Genomic DNA, 17,054 nt, shown 5'->3' on the forward strand with positions numbered 1-17,054 from the left:
CATCTCATTGGAGCTGTAACAGCAGCATGCCATTTCCACCCTTTTGAAATTTGGCCTTGTTTTTCTTTTGTCAAGACAAAGAAAAAATATGCAAATGCTGTTTCTGTTTGAAGACTTTCCTCTCTGCTATTCAATATTAAATAAAAAAAGAACCCTAAAACCAAGCTTTTCAGTTCTCTTGAGTACTCTCAAGGCAGGAACTCTACCCCTGCYAGCTGGTGGTATTGGAAACATATTTTCTCCCCTCGTTTTTAAAGGAATGGAGAAATTCAAGTTACATGGGTAACCACAACTAACATATAATGTATTTTATAATTTACCGTGGGTGCTTCTAACAGAACATCCTTTYTAAATTAGGAAATTGTGAAGATAGATATGTCTAGCTAGGCATTAGTGAAGTGCCTTAGCTGCATTTTTCCAGGACAAAGATCAGCTGTGAAGCAGTTTTGAATACACCAAGCCATTCAGTGAGAGTTCAGGTTCAGTTTGAAATGCTGCCTCACCAAGGCCATTGCTGTGCCATGTTCTGCCTGTGCCCAGAACCTCTGCCAATGCTATCTGTGACAACAGCTGCTCCAGGAATACCGTGGCTGGTGAGAATGTCTTAATGTTGGCCAAAAGCCTCTGGTTCCCACATAAAGTGTGCAGGCTATCATGGTCCACTCCATCTGGGTACCTTTCACTGTACGCCACTGAAGGCTGCTAAGTGTTACGTTTCCATAGCTACATTACTGTGAATATCATTTATAAAAGAAAATTGAAATGGTGATCCTTACCTTAGCTTGTCTAAAATATCCAACAACTGAAGCCCTGAGAACAAAAAAGTGTCTAAAATAAGTCAAATGAATTGTGCAGTTGTATGCCTCTTTCTCCCACAGAAAGAAATGGAGCAGAGGCTCATCAGCTCAGATAAGCACATTATGTGAGATAAATCCTAGCTATGGTGCTTAGCATCCCAATATTCAAGCAATTGGAAGTGATCCTGAATCACAGGTAAACCTCTGTGGCAAAACTGAGAGGCTGCAGGGTGAAGAAATCTCAGATCCTGTTAGGAGGAGTTACAATGTATGGAAATGTGCCCCCAAAAGATGGTTGGCTACAAAAACATATTGAAGATGCTCAAAGAATGGAGTTCTGCTGAGATGTCAGAAGAGATCAAAGCTATGGGAAAGCAGCAAAGAAAGGTTAAATAGATCTGGTTAAAAAGCTTGTTTCAGAGAAGAAAAGAGTCAAAAGCCAAGAGGTTTTAAAAATTGCACAGTTTTGCTCCCCATCCCTCTTTAATCACTTTATCGATGCATTAAATAAAAACATAAAGGTGCCCTGTTTTTGGAACTAATTTTCTTGAAGAAAGTTAGGTGCAACAAATATTCTTACCTATGAACTCGTTTCTGATTTGTGTTCTCGTTCTTAGCTCTTCTTTCCCCAATATTATGGCATTGATAGCACTCAGCAGTGTCACCATGTATGGTACGTTATCTGTATTTGAGAGCTCATTCATTATGACACTGAATCGATACTGCTGGTTCTTCACACTCTGTTAATAACACAAGTGACATTTCTGTTCAGACAATTCAGAAACTTATTCCTCTAAATGAAGGCTCTCAAATAGAATTAGCATCTTAAAATCTCTGTCAGTTTATCCTGCTGAGCCACAAAATAGAAAGATATGGCTAAAAGTCACATTTCCCAGCCATGGAGGGGTGTCTGGTCAGCAGAGAAAGTCAGTGAAACTCCTCTCAGATCCCTTTTTGCTTTCTGACAGCAGATGAACAAGCTGGATTTTGGGTCAGTGAAAACAGATGAACAACCTGGATTTTGAACACCACCTGGATTTGGGACCAGAAAGCGGCACCTTATATTTGGTTTATGTGGTGGGACTTCTCCTACCAAGAAGGACTTTGTGGTTGGCAGGAGGCTGCCTGTAGACAACTCCCAGGGCAGCACTTTGAATTTCTGCTGACACAGAACTAGCCAGGCCAAAATTCCTACAAACTTCATAATATAAATCCCTGCCTCTCTTACCAAAATGATGCAAAATGAATCGCATTGCTATTCCTTTTCTGTGGGACACGGACCTACCTGCATGAATCAGACCCCAAGTGAGCGTTCACACATACTGTGACGCAGCAGTACCTCCTGCTACAATCCAACACTTGCCTTGTAATGGTCCAGGGCATCCAAAGCCAAAGTGTGGCCATCTGATGAATAAATGCACAGTGCAGCCAAGAGCTCAAATACTTGCTTTTTGACCATGACATTAGTTGTGTCAAGTGCTGGGGAATGGGAAAACAAAAGAGAAAAATAATTTATAATGGCAGACTAATGTTCTGATTCTCAGTGTCTTCTTGTATTGGGTTATGACAAGTGGTAGAAAAAAGATTTAAGAAGTAGTGCCACAGTACATGGAAGAAGGCTGCAAGTCTCCAAGCCCTCTGAATTTCTCTCTCTCTCTCTCTGTCCTTGGACCTTACAAAAGGTAAATGGCAAATGTCTGCTGACAAGTTGAAAGCTGAGAGGCTGTGGACTTCTCATACCTGCCTAAGGCGCAGGCAGGGTTTATCCTTACTCCTCAGGGAGCTAAGAAGACATTTGTGTGGAAGTGAGCCCACCTATATAACAGAGTGGCAAAGGTAATGTCATTTCAAAGCAGTATTATTTTAAAGAGGAAAACAATCCATGTTATTATTCAGTTTCAATCAAAAACTTGCACCTGTTAGCACCTTTGGGTATATAAAAAGTGACAGAATAGTGGGATAACTGTAAGATACATCTGTAAAGTATGTCCAGTGCAGGGTGARATGATAAACAGCAGAAACTTTTCCTGCAAAGTCTCCCCCTGCTTGTGTGGTGGGTGAAAAAAAGAAGTCTTCTTACCTTGGAAGAGTTTTCTGACATAGCCCTCATTGCTGACAATGTATTCGATCCCTCTGTGGGAGTTCATCACTGCTCGCACACAATTAATGCAGGTGAGCTGAAGCAAGGCATCAGAAATCCTGGCCACTCCTCGCCCAGATAGCCTGTCCAGGGCCTCTAAGAGGAGGTCGAGCCCACAGAGCTCCAGGAACTGGACCATCCAGGCATCGTCGCTGTTCTCCAGACGCTTCTTCAACCCGGAGTAGTTCACCACGGAAGGCATTTGTAGGAGGCGGATGCACAGCTCTGGCTCTGCATTTTCCAGGTTGGCCTCTGACTGGTCTGTCTCCTGGGGCCCAAGTTTCTCCTTCAGGGCAGCCCATTTTTTGTGGGCACCTTCCTTTTTGATGGACATTGTGAACAGTTTATCCTGAAAGGATGAAAAAAGACAAAATGAGAATTTATTTTGGACGGACCTTTAACTCTTGGCATTAGCGGTTTTTCTCCCAGTGATCGGGACCTAAACCATAGCCGCAGCAGATCTCTTCTTAGGCCAGCTCTCATGTATGTGGGACACACACTGGTCCTCTGTTGAGAAACTAAATATATTCCCCACTTAACCATGCACATTACATTCAGACCCTGAAAACTCTGTAGACAGACTCTTAGCACATCTAAGCCATCAAATACAGCTTTAAAAGTAGCCAATTTACGCTAGTCAATAGCCTCTGCCTATTTTCATGCAGTGAAAGGACAAGGTTGGAAATGGCATTATCAGCTCTGAACTCCTTATGCCCATTTAACCTCTTTAAAATCTTACCACACCAGTGGGGTTGTGCAGTTTCTAAGTGTTTGTAGTGGGATGAAGTCATTTTGAGCATATCCTGCTCATAAGAGCCTCTGATTACTGCGTTATTTTTGCTTTTTTTTCTTTTGACTGATGTGGAGGTTAATTTTATCTCTTAATCTCTTCCTGTCTGCTCTAACAGCAAATATGTTTGCAAAATGTGGTGCTTGTGTGTGATAATGTGAAAGCCCAGCAGGTTGCAAGTGGACGAACTGCAACGGGGGGCTATTAAAACAGCAGTACATCTGGTCAAAGGCAGGCAACAGCTTTTTCGAGGCCCATCTCCCTGGGGGACATGGTCCGCCTCGGTCATYCTGTTCACAGCAATGAACGTGAGGGACCGATGCCCCACAGAGAAGTATCAAAACCAAGTTAAATTAATCCTGAGTGACAAACTATGCTTGAGGTAGGTTCTTCATTTTTAGCCCTGTAGTAATGAAGATACAGAATGTAAGCGCTTTTCACGTATTTTAAGCAACCATTTCAAATCCCAGATGCTCTGCTGTCCTATACAAGSAGTATAACTCCAACACCTGCCTCCCTGGCCCCCAAGCCACATGCCGGCCAATAGCACCAGACTCTGTGATGGCTCATGCGTCCCCAGCCAGGCGCTAATGTCATCTCCCCTCCTAGCCGCACCACTGTAACCCTCCCAAACGCAGGGCTGAGGAGCCCCCAGGGAGGTCAGGAGAACTTGAGGGCTAGCTASCCTCCAAAGCTGGCTAACATGGGAAGACTCCTCTCCTGCCCTGTCCCCTGGTTGCCACCTCTTGGCCACAGGACTCAGCTCAATCATCCTAATGCTTCCCTGTAGACAGATCTATCACATGTCTCTCCCCTTTTTGCAACCCCTTTTGGCGAAGAGAGGACAACAGAACTGCTTCATAGCACCAGTCATGGTAGAGACAGCAATGAGGTGTTGGTATTCCCTGTCCTATGGCCTGCCTGCCTCTGCTATAGGTAAATCCCAAGGCAGCTAGAAGCAGACAGGTCTGGCCAACTGGTRGCAGAGCCAAACCAAGTCTCCACCTCCTGTGACTTTATTACACTGCACACTAGTTGAGGGTTTCCCTCATAACCCCAACTCCAGACTCAAGGAATTATAGGAGAATCTTGCTTTCCCTTATAAACTCTAGCATCAGTTGTTTCTAGCCCTGCAGAATGTAGGGAAAGGCTTAAAAATCCTGACTGAAAGTCTCTGAAAGGTTTATTTGCCAAAAGGCCAAGAAAAAGGACTAGTCATTTACAACTATTCAAAATAAACTTCTTACTCTAAAGCCTGCCTTGCGATTTTTACTGAGTGTTTCGAGAGGTACTCACTGCTTTCTTGCAACAGAGGTGCATGCCCCATGTACTGGCTGAGGTTTTATGGTTTATTAGACAGTCTCATATCAGTAGTCACTGCTCTGCCAATCTCCACATGAAAAGCTTGTATAATAATTTGCAGTAGATATTTAGAGCATGATATTAGGGGTCTAAACAAGTCTCTTGGAAGGATGCAAAGTGCAGGCAATGGACTATTCTGAACAGTTAGAATAATTAGCCCCCGGGGGAAGGCGATGGGTGAAACTTTTTGCCAAGGGCACTTAAGTCACAGCTCAGGACAATAAAGGTTATGTTGAGTAAGGGTCAGAGAGGGGGTGAAGTTAGAGGGATGYAGTCGCAGAAAATCCTCATACACTTTTACAGAGCTGTGGAGAAAACTTTCTCCAAAGTTTCCCTTTGCTTCAAAGGGGAAAGAAATTCTTGGCCAAGAGCCCAGCTGTGAACTGTTTTGTTGATTGAAAAAAAGAGAGCTGGTCAGGCTCATGATGGAAAAACGTGAAGTTGCGAATACAGCATTTGAAGACATATCGTACAGCTTAAAAATAATTTTAAAAGGACCATATATATATGTGTGTATATATATAAATATATATATATATAAATAGAAAACCCCAACTCCTACCAAAGTACTGGTCAGAGTTTCTAAAATTTGTCACCACTGCCGGAAACCCAGAGCACTTACTCACTCTTGGCAAAAGTTCTGTTGGAGTTGGCCACTCCTCCAGTTGCTCCTCTGTGCCTGAGCCCAGGAATTTGGGTTTGGCATGAAGCAAAGGAGAAATCCTCCCTCTCCAGCACAGTGAGGTGTGCTGCCCCCACCATCACAGCCCCGGAGTTGTGGCGGCAACCCAGCCATCTCGCCCCAGCAGATTTATAGTCAGAGGGCTGGACACACACTCCGAAAAACTTGCCGTCACATCCTGCCCTGTGCCAAGCCCAGCGATGGGCTTTAGTGTCTGCKGGGAGGGAGGCACAAGCTTCGCGGGGAGACGTGGCGAAGTTCTCCCGGGAGGAAGAAGCAGAAGGGAACCACAGATCCCACGTGTGCCACATATCCCATGGCGTTTGCACAAAAGGAGAAAACAAGCCTTCCTCCTGCCCTTACAGATGAGCCGGGTCTCTGCGGAGGCTGCGATGGGGCATCAGCRCGGCACGGGGGCTGCGGCGGAGCCCCGAGGACCAGCTGCACGGTGCCGGTGCGTTCGGCAGAGCTCGGGGCCGCGGGAGATAGCATGGGAGCAGAGCCCACGCGGCTCTGCTCAGCTCTGGGACCATCAGGCTGAGCCAGACCTGGTGCCAGCAGAGGCTCGGGGATGTCTCTTTAGCACCCTGCCTTCTCCGAAGAGCCCGGACCTCTCGGCCTCCTGCTAGYGACGAGAATGGAGAATTGACTGTCCCGGATTTTGTATTCCTGTGCTGGAACGGGCACAGAGCCACGCGCTTGCACAGCGGGCCGAGCCCGGGCGCTTGGCCCCGTCCCAGCCCTGACGCACAGGGTGGGACTTGTCCCTCCCCTCTGCTCCGGCACAAGCGAGCCTCTCCGCTCTCCCCAAAGCGAAAGCRTGCACCAAGCCGAGAATCCGGTTTTACATAAGCCCGGGCTGCCGGTTTTAACCCTGTTGGTGCCCAGAGGAGCCTCTTCCYCCAGCCCCATGAAAGGGGCTGCACAGATGGCCCCGGGGGCGCAGCGGACTCGCGCCCACCCGGCCGGAGAGACCGTGCCCGAGGTCTGGGCCACCCAGCAGAGGGGCTGCACAAGGAGCTGCTTTCTGCAAGCTCTCTTTCAGCCTGACTTATTTTCACACCTGGTAAATCACTCTATTATTTGCACCTGACTAAACCTTCCTTATCCAACTTGATAACATAGTGGCTTGGCTTCCCCCCCCCCCCAGTTATGCAAATACTCGGTTGTATACAGTATCAGTTACAGAAAGTCATAGAGATTGTAATAGCATTATTGCCCTTAAGTTCAGTCAATTTCTAAAAATTAAGCTAAATYGGTGCAACGGGAGACAGGAAGTAACAACACGGCATCCTGTTTGCTAGCGTATTTGTTCTAAATTATCCCTTCCTCGCCACCTGCTCTGTGCAGATGTGAAGAGAAGAGAAACAAACCCAGGCAGGTACATCTCGGGACAGTAGTGGCTTGTGGTTTTGCACCRAGCTGAACAAATTTGATTGATTAAATATTCTCTCCCACAGAGAGTGTACTCTTTCTGTAGGGAAGAAAAAAAAAAGATTGCGAATGTATCTGATGGTAAAAAAGGAATAAAATAAATGAGAACAGTACTAAATAAATGGAAAGAAAAGTAAATATGGAGGACAGCATGATACAATTCTGCAGATGGTGTGATAAATCTGTTTACAAACACAGTTATGAGTGATACATTATGAATGCAGCATTTTTCTATATTTTCTGTGAAGCACAGCRCAGCAAATCCACCCTAATATATCCTTAAAGGGCCAGCAGTTTTCTGTTTTATCTCTGACCACAAGGGCGTATTAGCAGGTAAATGGTCTAATCGGAGTGAGACATATCAGAGATTAAAATGGCGCGCAACTATTTTGCTCTCTCAGAGTGGCAATTTAGCATTATTCTGGCTGAGAAAAAAAGAAGTGCCCTGCATACACCTTGCCTCGGCATCCAGCCAGGCTTGCAGTGCCCATGGCTTGTCCCTGGCTAAGCTGCAGGGCTTTGGGGTACATGCCGCTGCTGTTTCCTACAGCTCCAGGACACATCCTGGTGGCCCGTCTGTATGACCTGCAGTGGGGACACTTGCAGGCCACAACATCCACTGCAATCAAYGCAACCCTTGCCTGATAATGCTTTTTGTCCCTCAAGGATGGCTAAGACTGATGGAGACTGGTACCTAAAGAAGTATCAATGCAAAAATACTGTGGAGCAGTTTAAAGAAGTTCCTTTGGGAAATGTAAGGTCATCAAAAATGCTTGTCCTCTTGCACCCATGCAACATTGTGGTCCATGCTACCAACTTTCTGGAGCATTTGTCCTGCAAAGCTGTGATGCTCCCTGCCTCCATCCAAGGCAGTTCTTTAAACCTTCTTTTTCCTTTCTCTCCAAACACAAGGTGCTTTGCTGCAGTTTTCTGTGCTCCACCAAGTAAAAGCTAGCTCCTACAGAGATGACATCCACGGGAGACAAACCAGGGCATGTCAGTACTTCCTCCAACCTGGGAAGTTGTGCAGACCAGGGCTGTACAGCATAGCATTCAGTCTAAATTACTGCATGCCTCAAGGGTGGCGTGGGTCACAGCAAGGACCTGGAAAGGGCACCTCTTACCAGCTAAGTATAACTGAGTGTAGGGGAAAAGGAGGCGAGTTACAGGGCGCAGGTGTTCTGACCAGTGGGGGCAGGCCCTGAATCTCGAGGGACCATAGCCTCCCCCTTTCTGGGCTGCAGGATGGGGGAGCCCAGGGCACCAGCAGCTCCCTACAGCCCTTCGAGAGGCTTCACAAGCTGAGTGGACCCCAAGCTCACGTGCTGCCTTCCTGGCTCCACGGTTCTCCGTTTCCCCCAAATGAGGCTGTCGCTGCACACTGCTGGCCCCAAAGAACAGCTCTTTTTTTGCTGCTCGGGCCCTCCCTCCCTTCTGTGCCTGTTTATGGTATTCAGGAGGCTCTTCTGCTTGGATGCRTGCTAATGATAGGTTTTGCTTCTGGGTAGCTCCAGTTTTCGCTCTGCCACAGGGAATACGCAGYGCCTTTGTATTTTGCAACATGTCAGACTACTCAGTCACTAAAAAGAAACAACATCCTGGCTTTGAGCAGTCCAAAACACTTCAAGAAGGCTGATGGGTTTGTTCTTCCTATCCTCTTGCTTTCATTTGTCCTACTGTGTTTTCCAGCACAGCATCTGAACGGCACGCATGTATACAGATTAATGAAATCATCCTCCTGCACACTGAAAGAAGGGAGAGGATTTCAGAAACCAATCCGACCCCTTGGCGCGGGACCGCTGCTGCAGGTGGAATTGCTACGCGCAGGCCAAAGCATGGTTTGCCCAACAGACAACAGCCAAGCCAGCCRAGACCCAGGCCCCGCAGCCTAACCCCTGCCCCATCCTTCTTCTGCCACAAACAGTAATCGCTGGCAACAGCTTCCTCTGCTAGTGAAAAGGACCTCAGTTCATAAAAAAGGAAAAGGAGCGTGGCAATACTTACACCATGCCATGGTATAAATGTACGTGCGTTATAGCGGTTTAGCTTATTCTTGTAAAAAGGAAGGAAGAGGAGCGTGTTGTACTGAGTCAGTCCCATCCACCGCTACTCAGCCGCYGTGTGCTGGCACGGCTTCTCTCGCCAGCGCAGGAGTCAGCTACGCTGCCGTCTGCTGTTTTCTACAAGCATTCAAAACGCGCTGGTAACGCTGGGGTTGCAGCAGGATTACCTGACTACCCAGGTGAAACCAATCCCCATGCCTTCTTCCTCCCCAGTAAACATGCAGGGAAATAAAGTGGGCTGCTGCAGGAACTGGATACAGACCAAGCTAAAGGGAGACACTTATGGATGTTTATGTCAGGATCTTTGGTGACATCTAAAGCCCTTACTTATATTTAAAAGTCGTACCAGCTTAACTTTAAATGGGTTTGAAAAACACCCTTAGTTACAACAGTCACGCTGGCTGAGGACAGTCAATAACCAATTTACCTTACCCCAGTAAGCTAGGTTTAAATCAAATCGATGCTGCAGTCAGACCTGCACTTCGGAAACGGTGATCGTGGCCCAGGTGAAATGGCAGGAASGGACGTGTGAATCTTCCCTCTCCACTTCAGTCCAAAGTCAGCCAAATTAAAGAGCTTCCCACGGTGGATACAACCCCGTGGCAGTCCCCACAGGTAGCCTCAGGAGATACCACGGAGTTAAGCGTAGTGGGACTCTAGCCCGGACTCCCCTGAAATCCTTTGGGTGCAACGCGGCTCCGGAGCGACCCACCGCCCTGCCCCGCAGCGCGCAGGCACGCGTGCCGGCGGAGGCGGCTCCCAGCTACCCGGCCGTAACTGCTTTATGCCCTTGGGCATTTCGGGGTGCAACTTTTTCRGTGCTGATCTGGTGGTGCCGTGAAGAGCAGAAACGGTCCGTCACCCAGCAACACGGGAAGAGCCCCGGTAACTYCCTAAGATTCCCGTAGTTCCTTCTCAGTGGGAAGCTGCCATGCAAACGCACACTACGAAAGCCAAAAAGCTGCTTTTATTGCACCTCCTCAGGCTGCCAGGAGGACAGAGAAACAGGGCAGAGGAAAGGACGCCTACCTCAGAGCTGAAGCCAAATCGCTCTCGCCTCTCCCGCACGGAAGGATCCGTTCAAAAGAGCGCCGCAAACTTTCACTTCCCAGCCCAGCTCGTTTTCGCCCTCCGGGCCAAGCAAGCTTCAGTCCGTACTAACTCCCTGAACRTGTGTGTGTGCAATTTGCCCGGTGTAAGACAGCTCAACAGGATGCCGGTGTCTAATGCTACGTAAATAAGAGACTTCCGAGAGGTGCCAGCGAGCACCTTTTCCGTAGCCTCCAGGAAAGGCGTCCGCGTGTCCTTCATCACCCGCCTCGGGCACGGAGGTTGGAGGCACGGGGAAGGCTGCAGGCTTAGGCACCGCGTCCAGCGGTGACCTGCTCCGGCCACCGAGCCGGTAACGGGAAAGCAGCCCGGACTCACCGTGACTCAGCTCAGGGAACTGATGTGGCAAAGAAAGGAAAAAAAATAGAGAAAAAGCAAGAAAAGAGGAAGAAGGGGGTAGGACGGAGAAGCGGGGCGGGGAGGGGAGGGCAGGCACCGGCGGCAGCTCCTCGCACCAGCCGTGCTGCTTCTGCTGGCTCCGGCGCTCCGTGGCACCGGGGCTTTCGGCCGAGAGCAGTTTCAAAAGCCAAAAGGGCCAGAACTGCTTAAKAGAAAGACCACAGCTGGAAAACGCAGCCGGTCATCCTCTCGGGAGGCGTTAGCCGAAAGCCAGTTGTTATTAAATGGGGAATATTTCAACACTGCGTTGCACTGACAGTGGCTGGACTCCCGGTGCCGCCTCTTTCTTACTCCACGAGGCCTTTAATCTGACTTGAACAGACCCAAAATTGGAGCCCTCGGCAACAATTTTCCTGCCTTCGTGGGGAAACTCGACACTTGCGCACACGAGCACAGCTCCACCGACTCCAGCCCTGCTACCAACACATTCGTTTGCCCTTCAGTCCAAAACAGCTAGCTTTTAAGAGCAGATTTTCCSCACGCACTTTTAAACCAAGTTTTGTCTTAACCACCGAGCGTTCAGGGGAACGACTCCGCGCGGGTCTCCGGCCTGTTGCTGGAAGCCGTCTGAGTGTCTGCTTATACGATCYGAGATAAACGTTAATTCACGATGGATTTTACGTCAGCAAATGGGTTTCACTCTGTTACGTGCGCTCCTGAAGCGTAATCCGCAAGTCCCAGGAATCAGATTAGCAACTAATTTTCTGAGAAGTAGAATGAGGCTCACAGGAGGCTGGAGGGGGGAGGCTAAGGAAAAGAAATCCTGCAAAGAAAGGACTGTTGATGTGGCAGATTCCAGTGCTCTCAATCACAGGAAGAGATTTAAAGGGCTATCAGCTCCCATCACGTTTCACTTGAACYCTGAATCTGTGAGAGATGCCAGAAACGTTTCTGTTCGTACAAAGGCTGCCTCTTCTGCTACATTAAAATAAAAAAGCCAGAAACAGAAAAATCAAGCTAAAAAGCTGAAATACAGCCCCAGGGCTGCAGCTTCCCCTTGCAGGCCCCCAGGCACGCGAACACAAGTGGCACSGGGCAGAGTCTGGGCTTGGAGCCCACCCTCCCATGGGTGGGCTGCGCTGCTTCCAGGTGTTTCCAGCCCTGCCAGCGCAGCTGGGCCTGCTGGCAGGCTGCGCTCGGCGTCGCGTCACCGCGCGCGGTGCAGTGCCAGGCTGTGCCCCCGCGAGAGAACGCTGCTCTCAAGGCGGGTTCAGTGTGGGGACCCGCTGCACCCGGCTGCGCGAGTGCATCCTGCTCCTCCCCGCGGACCTCTGCCCCCAGCCACGTTCGGGAGATGCGACTCTCTCCAACCACGGTGAGGAGAGGCTGTTCACACACCTGAGGGTCCAAACCACCCTGCCCCTGGCTGTCCTTTGCACTGGGGTGGAAACGCAACTGCACTTCCTCCTACCAAAGATGTTCGCTTTGCACGGCATGACCAGAAAGAGCACGAGACTGTGCACATGTCTCTGACCGCTTGGGGCATAGCCTGGGAAACAAGGGGAGCCTGGGTTTCCTCTCCATGAGTGTGTGCTCTTCCTTCGGAGGGAGGCTCGCAGCCCCACGGAGACAGACTGGATGGTAGTAGGGAAACCCAAAGACTTGTCTCCCAGGTGAGGGCTGAGTGCTGTCCTCGGGAGCAAAGGTTTGCACTGAARCACCTCAGAGTGCAATGAGGATCCTTTCATGGCTCCATCTCTCYACCAATGAGGTTCTACCAGAGACGTTGCTTTCAGGCTGCACCGAGAGGGCTAATAGCTTTCCCTCAGCAAATCAGCATCCATGTTACCCCAATTTTCTAGCACATGATTCTGTGGCTCTCTGAACAATAAGTACATTAAAATTAGATGGGTTAAACCAAGAACTGAGAGTTTAATCCCACTTAAAAAACAAGAAAACCCAAGAATCTCAACATCCAGCATTGCTCTGCCACCTCCAGAACACACTGCAATCACTTGCCTGGGTACACAATGGGTCCATGAAATACAGGAATCCAATTAAATAGAAATAAATACGCCTAATTTGCCTTCAAGAATTAGATTATTCTTAATTATAGCAATCAGTACCCTCTTGCCRCTCTATGCTTACGTGACAAATCAGCTCCTGTGCCCATGGTTTTTCTTGTAAGTCGAGTCTGAAGGCTTTTAGACACGAGATGCCCAGCTCATTTCTGGTTGGCAGAGACAGATGCCAGCCAGTCTGCTGCGATGGTGGTGCTCTCTACAGGTGATCCTGGCTGGAGCTTCTCATCCATGGTCAAATACGGGCACAGCCAGTGTTYGAGAGCGACAAAGTGAGTTTGGCAGTGTGAAGACATCCTAATGTAGGGAGAGAGCGCAACCTCCCTGCCGCCCACGAGGAAGGGAAGGACTTTGTCCTTTGTAGCATTGCGCTGTCCTACGAGGAAGGCAGGAAACTCCAGAATAGCTGCTGGGGAAGCAGATGGGGTGTGACAGGRGTGACTCTTCCCAGGCATGATAGGGCTGAAGAACAAAGTGAAATCAGCAGGTTTGCTCCTTCCTGTGCAAGTGGAGACATTGGAGCAGCCTCAGAAAGTCACGGGACCAAAACAGGGAGCTGCACAGCTGGCTACTCACCAGCTAAATTACTCTACTCCCCTTGCATATAGAGGAGGAGATTTTACCTATCTATGTTTTTGACAACCCTCCAGCCTACTTTTCACAGACCAGCTCTCTGGTTTCTTTTGTACTACGTACATTCACTTTAGAGTCTGCTACAAGGAAAACAAAAAAACCCCAAAAAAACAAACCAAAACAAAAAACAAAAAACAAACAAACAAAAAAAACCAAAAACAAAAACAGAAACAAAGCCAAAACCCTCTGAAGTAGTCTTTATCTGATGGATACTACAGATAAAGAAAATAAAGGACTTTGCTAGTGCCACACATGCACACTTCCTGGAACTGTTTTTTATTTAATGGGATAGATCTGCATTAAACATCTAACACACCAGCTTGACAGCTCTTTCTTTCGCTAGGAAATTGCTGCAACAAAAGCCATCCTGTTTTGGGGGAGGTGCTTCCAGCTGGGGAGAAAGTTCCCTTCACAGTGGGAGGCTGTGCTTTGTTTGCACACAGGATGACAACATTTTCTGCAAAAAAACCCAAATTACATCAGCAGTCCCACCTGGAGCAAAGGGCACAGACCCATTCCTCGGTTTCTAAAACACAGGCGTGCTCACACTGGCTATCAGAGGCTAAGTGAAGAGGCTGACCTTTATTCAGTTCATTTTATTCTGCAAACATATATATTTATCTGAGCGAAGGCTGCAGGGAAACCACTTAGGTAGCACCGAGATTAAGGCTGCCTGGACAACTCGAATGCCRTTCTGGTGCATGTAAGCACAGGGATGCAGCCTCCACTTCACCCTGAGCCGTTTTCCACAGTAACCCTGTTGCATTCAGTGCACAGGTGCAGGAATATTCCTGTATTTGCACTGCTCTCTGCCTGCAACCCTGCCCTATTCACGGCCCACACTGACCACATGGAAGACAAAATTATCCGGTGACCAGGTTTTCCAGGTGCTCTTCTCCACTGACTTGCAGATGAATTAACCAGCTTTCATGACACCTTCCACAAATGAGACGATGATATCAGGCCTGTCTAAAAGTTGCAAAAGTGAAGCCGAGAGAAGAAAAAGAGCGGCCACCACTCTGAGGTGCCTCAGATCCGATTTTTCGCGGGGCTTCACATCCTCCAGTGCACGTCGTGCTCAGATGTGGGCCCTGGTACCCAGGTACTGCTGCAGCGGTGTCCTGGCCCCAGCAAGAAGCCCAGCATCGCGCAGAGGCAGCGGCCGAGGCCACTACAGACCAATCTGGGGCCAGGCTCAACCGCCTGAGGTYGAAAACTGTCTGTTTTCTTCCTGCAAGCTGTTTTCTCTATCCCTGCAGCATACAACTGCATTTCTGCAGCAGGAACATGGCTGTGTAATCAGAAGTAAAAAGACAGACTCCACATTGCAGATGCATTTCCCCAGCACCGGGGTTTTCCTTCTCACTTGCAGCGCTCTCTTCTTGGAGACCTTTAGGTGGGCTCTCTTTGGCTCACGGAAAACGTGCCCAACTGGCATTTGTGGCAGACCAGAAGATATCCATGTCAGCTCCTCACAGCTTCAGTCTCGTATTCCCCATGCCGTTGCCTGCTCCTGTTCCCCTTTGGGGGGTCTCCCATTTTGGGGAAAACCTGTCTGGAGCACAAACCTTTTGAGCCCTGCCCCACGGGGAGATACTCAGACAGGTTGCTCAAAGTTTTTAGCGCTATTCCTTCTGCACGTGCGCAGACCCTCCATGCTCGCACAGGGATGCAGGTCTTCAGCAGGCATTGCTGCTCCCTAAAAACTGGTGTAAAGTAAGARGTCTGCAGAGGAAAGGGCTGCACTTGCCACTAAGCCAAAGAGCTACTCAGATTCGTATCAGCATTTGAGGACACCTCTGCTGAAAACGGTTATGGAGACAGCAGAACACCCRACCGGCACTTATGGAAGCGGCATTTATTCCAGGATCAAGCAGGCTGCAGACGTGACTCCCTCCTACGAGATTTGCTTTTCCATTTCAGCAGCTGATGAATCACTGTGGCCGGTATCTTACCTAGCAAATGGCCCACAGCAAACATGCTGAATGTTTCTGCTCAGACAAGATTGATCATAGCCACAATCGCTAATGACGCAGGCAAAGGCGATGCTGGGCTGTTGGGCTACGCACACACTAAGGGGATCAGACCTTCCTCTCTGCCATTTGCTTTACTGGGAGCTTGTTTGCATATGGACATAATATTAAGAGCAACCAGAGGACATGCTCAGTCGCTAATTCCAAAAGTTATGCATTTGAGCTGTTTAAAACGAATTCTTGCACAGAGCAGATGCCTGGCTTGGTGTTATTGCAAAACTAATCCACACCAAAATTCCTTTCAGATTATTTTCTCTATTGCTGAGTGAAACAGTYTGAAGACAATTTAGAGTTAGTTTTAAATGCAGTAATTCTAGCCCATTGACTAGCTTAACCCCTCACTTTGCTACAATACTCGTAGCAGTTGTTTTGACAGGACATAAAACTGTCACTCCTGGAAATTCTCTTTGCAGTTTTAACCCACAGTCTTTTAATCAGAGTGATGGGGTTTTAAAATGGTCCAACCATCGGAAGGTTTATGATGAGATATTCTCATGCTGGAGGGAAAATGGCTTTGCTAAAAACAGTTTTAACTTACAAACAGGGTGTCTTACTAATAACACTTCGATCTCCCTTAGTACTTCCCATGCAGTAATGTAAATCAACAGGTTGCTGATACTATTCTTTTACCTTTGCAAAGAAATTGGTTGTTCAGTCATACCCCCAGCTGCTATAAATTTGCATGGCTCCAGTGAAGCCCAAAGAGCTGCGCTGCTTTACGTCTGCTGAGCATGTTACTCTCACTGATCTTCAACAGAAAGATCACTGAACTCACCCAACATATAAATATACAATTAACATTAGGGTAACATTTTATAAGTGACTCATGTCTACACTTATGGCTTGCTCCAACACTTGCTTGCGGGAGTTATCAGAACACAGGTCTGGGAATTGCAGGCTTGTAAAACAATTCACCTTTGTGATAGCCCTTCCCCTCTGGCTTTCTCATGGATAAGCAGAGGCCACATTTAGGGCTTGGTTACAGTTGTATATTCAATGCATCTGCAGTAATGGAAATAACAAAAAACAGAATTTGTCCCTAGGCCTCGAAAAGAAGCCTCAGGACTGGATAAATTCAAAATAACTCAGGAATATTGGACAGTTTGTTCTGAAATTTGGAACCACAGTCCATTAGTGCATAAACAAATGAATGGAGCCAAGCGGGCTGGAAAGCAGCCTTCAGAAGAAGAAACGGAGCAATTCAGTCAGGCTTTGTACACAAGCTACTGAGTGCTGCATTGTCATGATATAAAGCAAAAGGAAAAGAGTTATAACAAATATCAGGGAACAAAAATACTTGTCTCCCGGTTCATCTTCACGGCAGGTTCAAGTTTGCAACCTTTGTCATAWAAGTCAAGACAAGTTAAGGAATGCTTCATGAATTGCAGAGTCCGTTGCTGAAGTGCTGGGTAAATATTGCAGCCCACATTATTTTTTTCTCCCTGCAAACTTTTTTGCTCCAGCCAGAAGTATATTTATTTTATGGCATTGCACATGCAGCTGAAAAGTAAGCGGACCAACTCTAAAGGACTTTTTTTAAAGAACTTTTTTTAAAGGACTTCTTCTTATTATTCTTTTTTTTTTTTTTTT

At 47.9% G+C, this 17,054-nt stretch overlaps 1 protein-coding gene across 5 annotated transcripts in view; it reads right to left on the reverse strand.

Annotated features, from left to right (window-relative positions):
* LOC146592958 (inverted formin-2-like) overlaps nt 1-17,054 on the reverse strand; it is a 43,743-nt gene that overhangs the window by 20,621 nt on the left and 6,068 nt on the right. For 3 of the 5 annotated variants that reach the window (XM_085310129.1, XM_085310128.1, XM_085310125.1), the window contains exons 2-5: nt 2,878-3,286; nt 2,161-2,276; nt 1,378-1,537; nt 777-810 (exon numbers count right to left, since the gene is read on the reverse strand). In XM_085310129.1, the coding sequence (XP_085166255.1) occupies nt 777-810; nt 1,378-1,537; nt 2,161-2,276; nt 2,878-3,271 (704 nt within the window). In that variant the 5' untranslated portion in view covers nt 3,272-3,286. Of the gene's footprint in view, nt 1-776; nt 811-1,377; nt 1,538-2,160; nt 2,277-2,877; nt 3,287-5,715; nt 5,727-10,297; nt 10,316-17,054 lie in introns of those variants that run through there. The other 2 variants (XM_085310127.1, XM_085310126.1) reach the window with 2 other exon arrangements.

This window comes from Rhea americana, unplaced genomic scaffold (assembly GCF_003343005.1).
Source record: "Rhea americana isolate MKP2758 unplaced genomic scaffold, rheAme1 scaffold_310, whole genome shotgun sequence".
Taxonomy (NCBI): Eukaryota; Metazoa; Chordata; class Aves; order Rheiformes; family Rheidae; genus Rhea; species Rhea americana.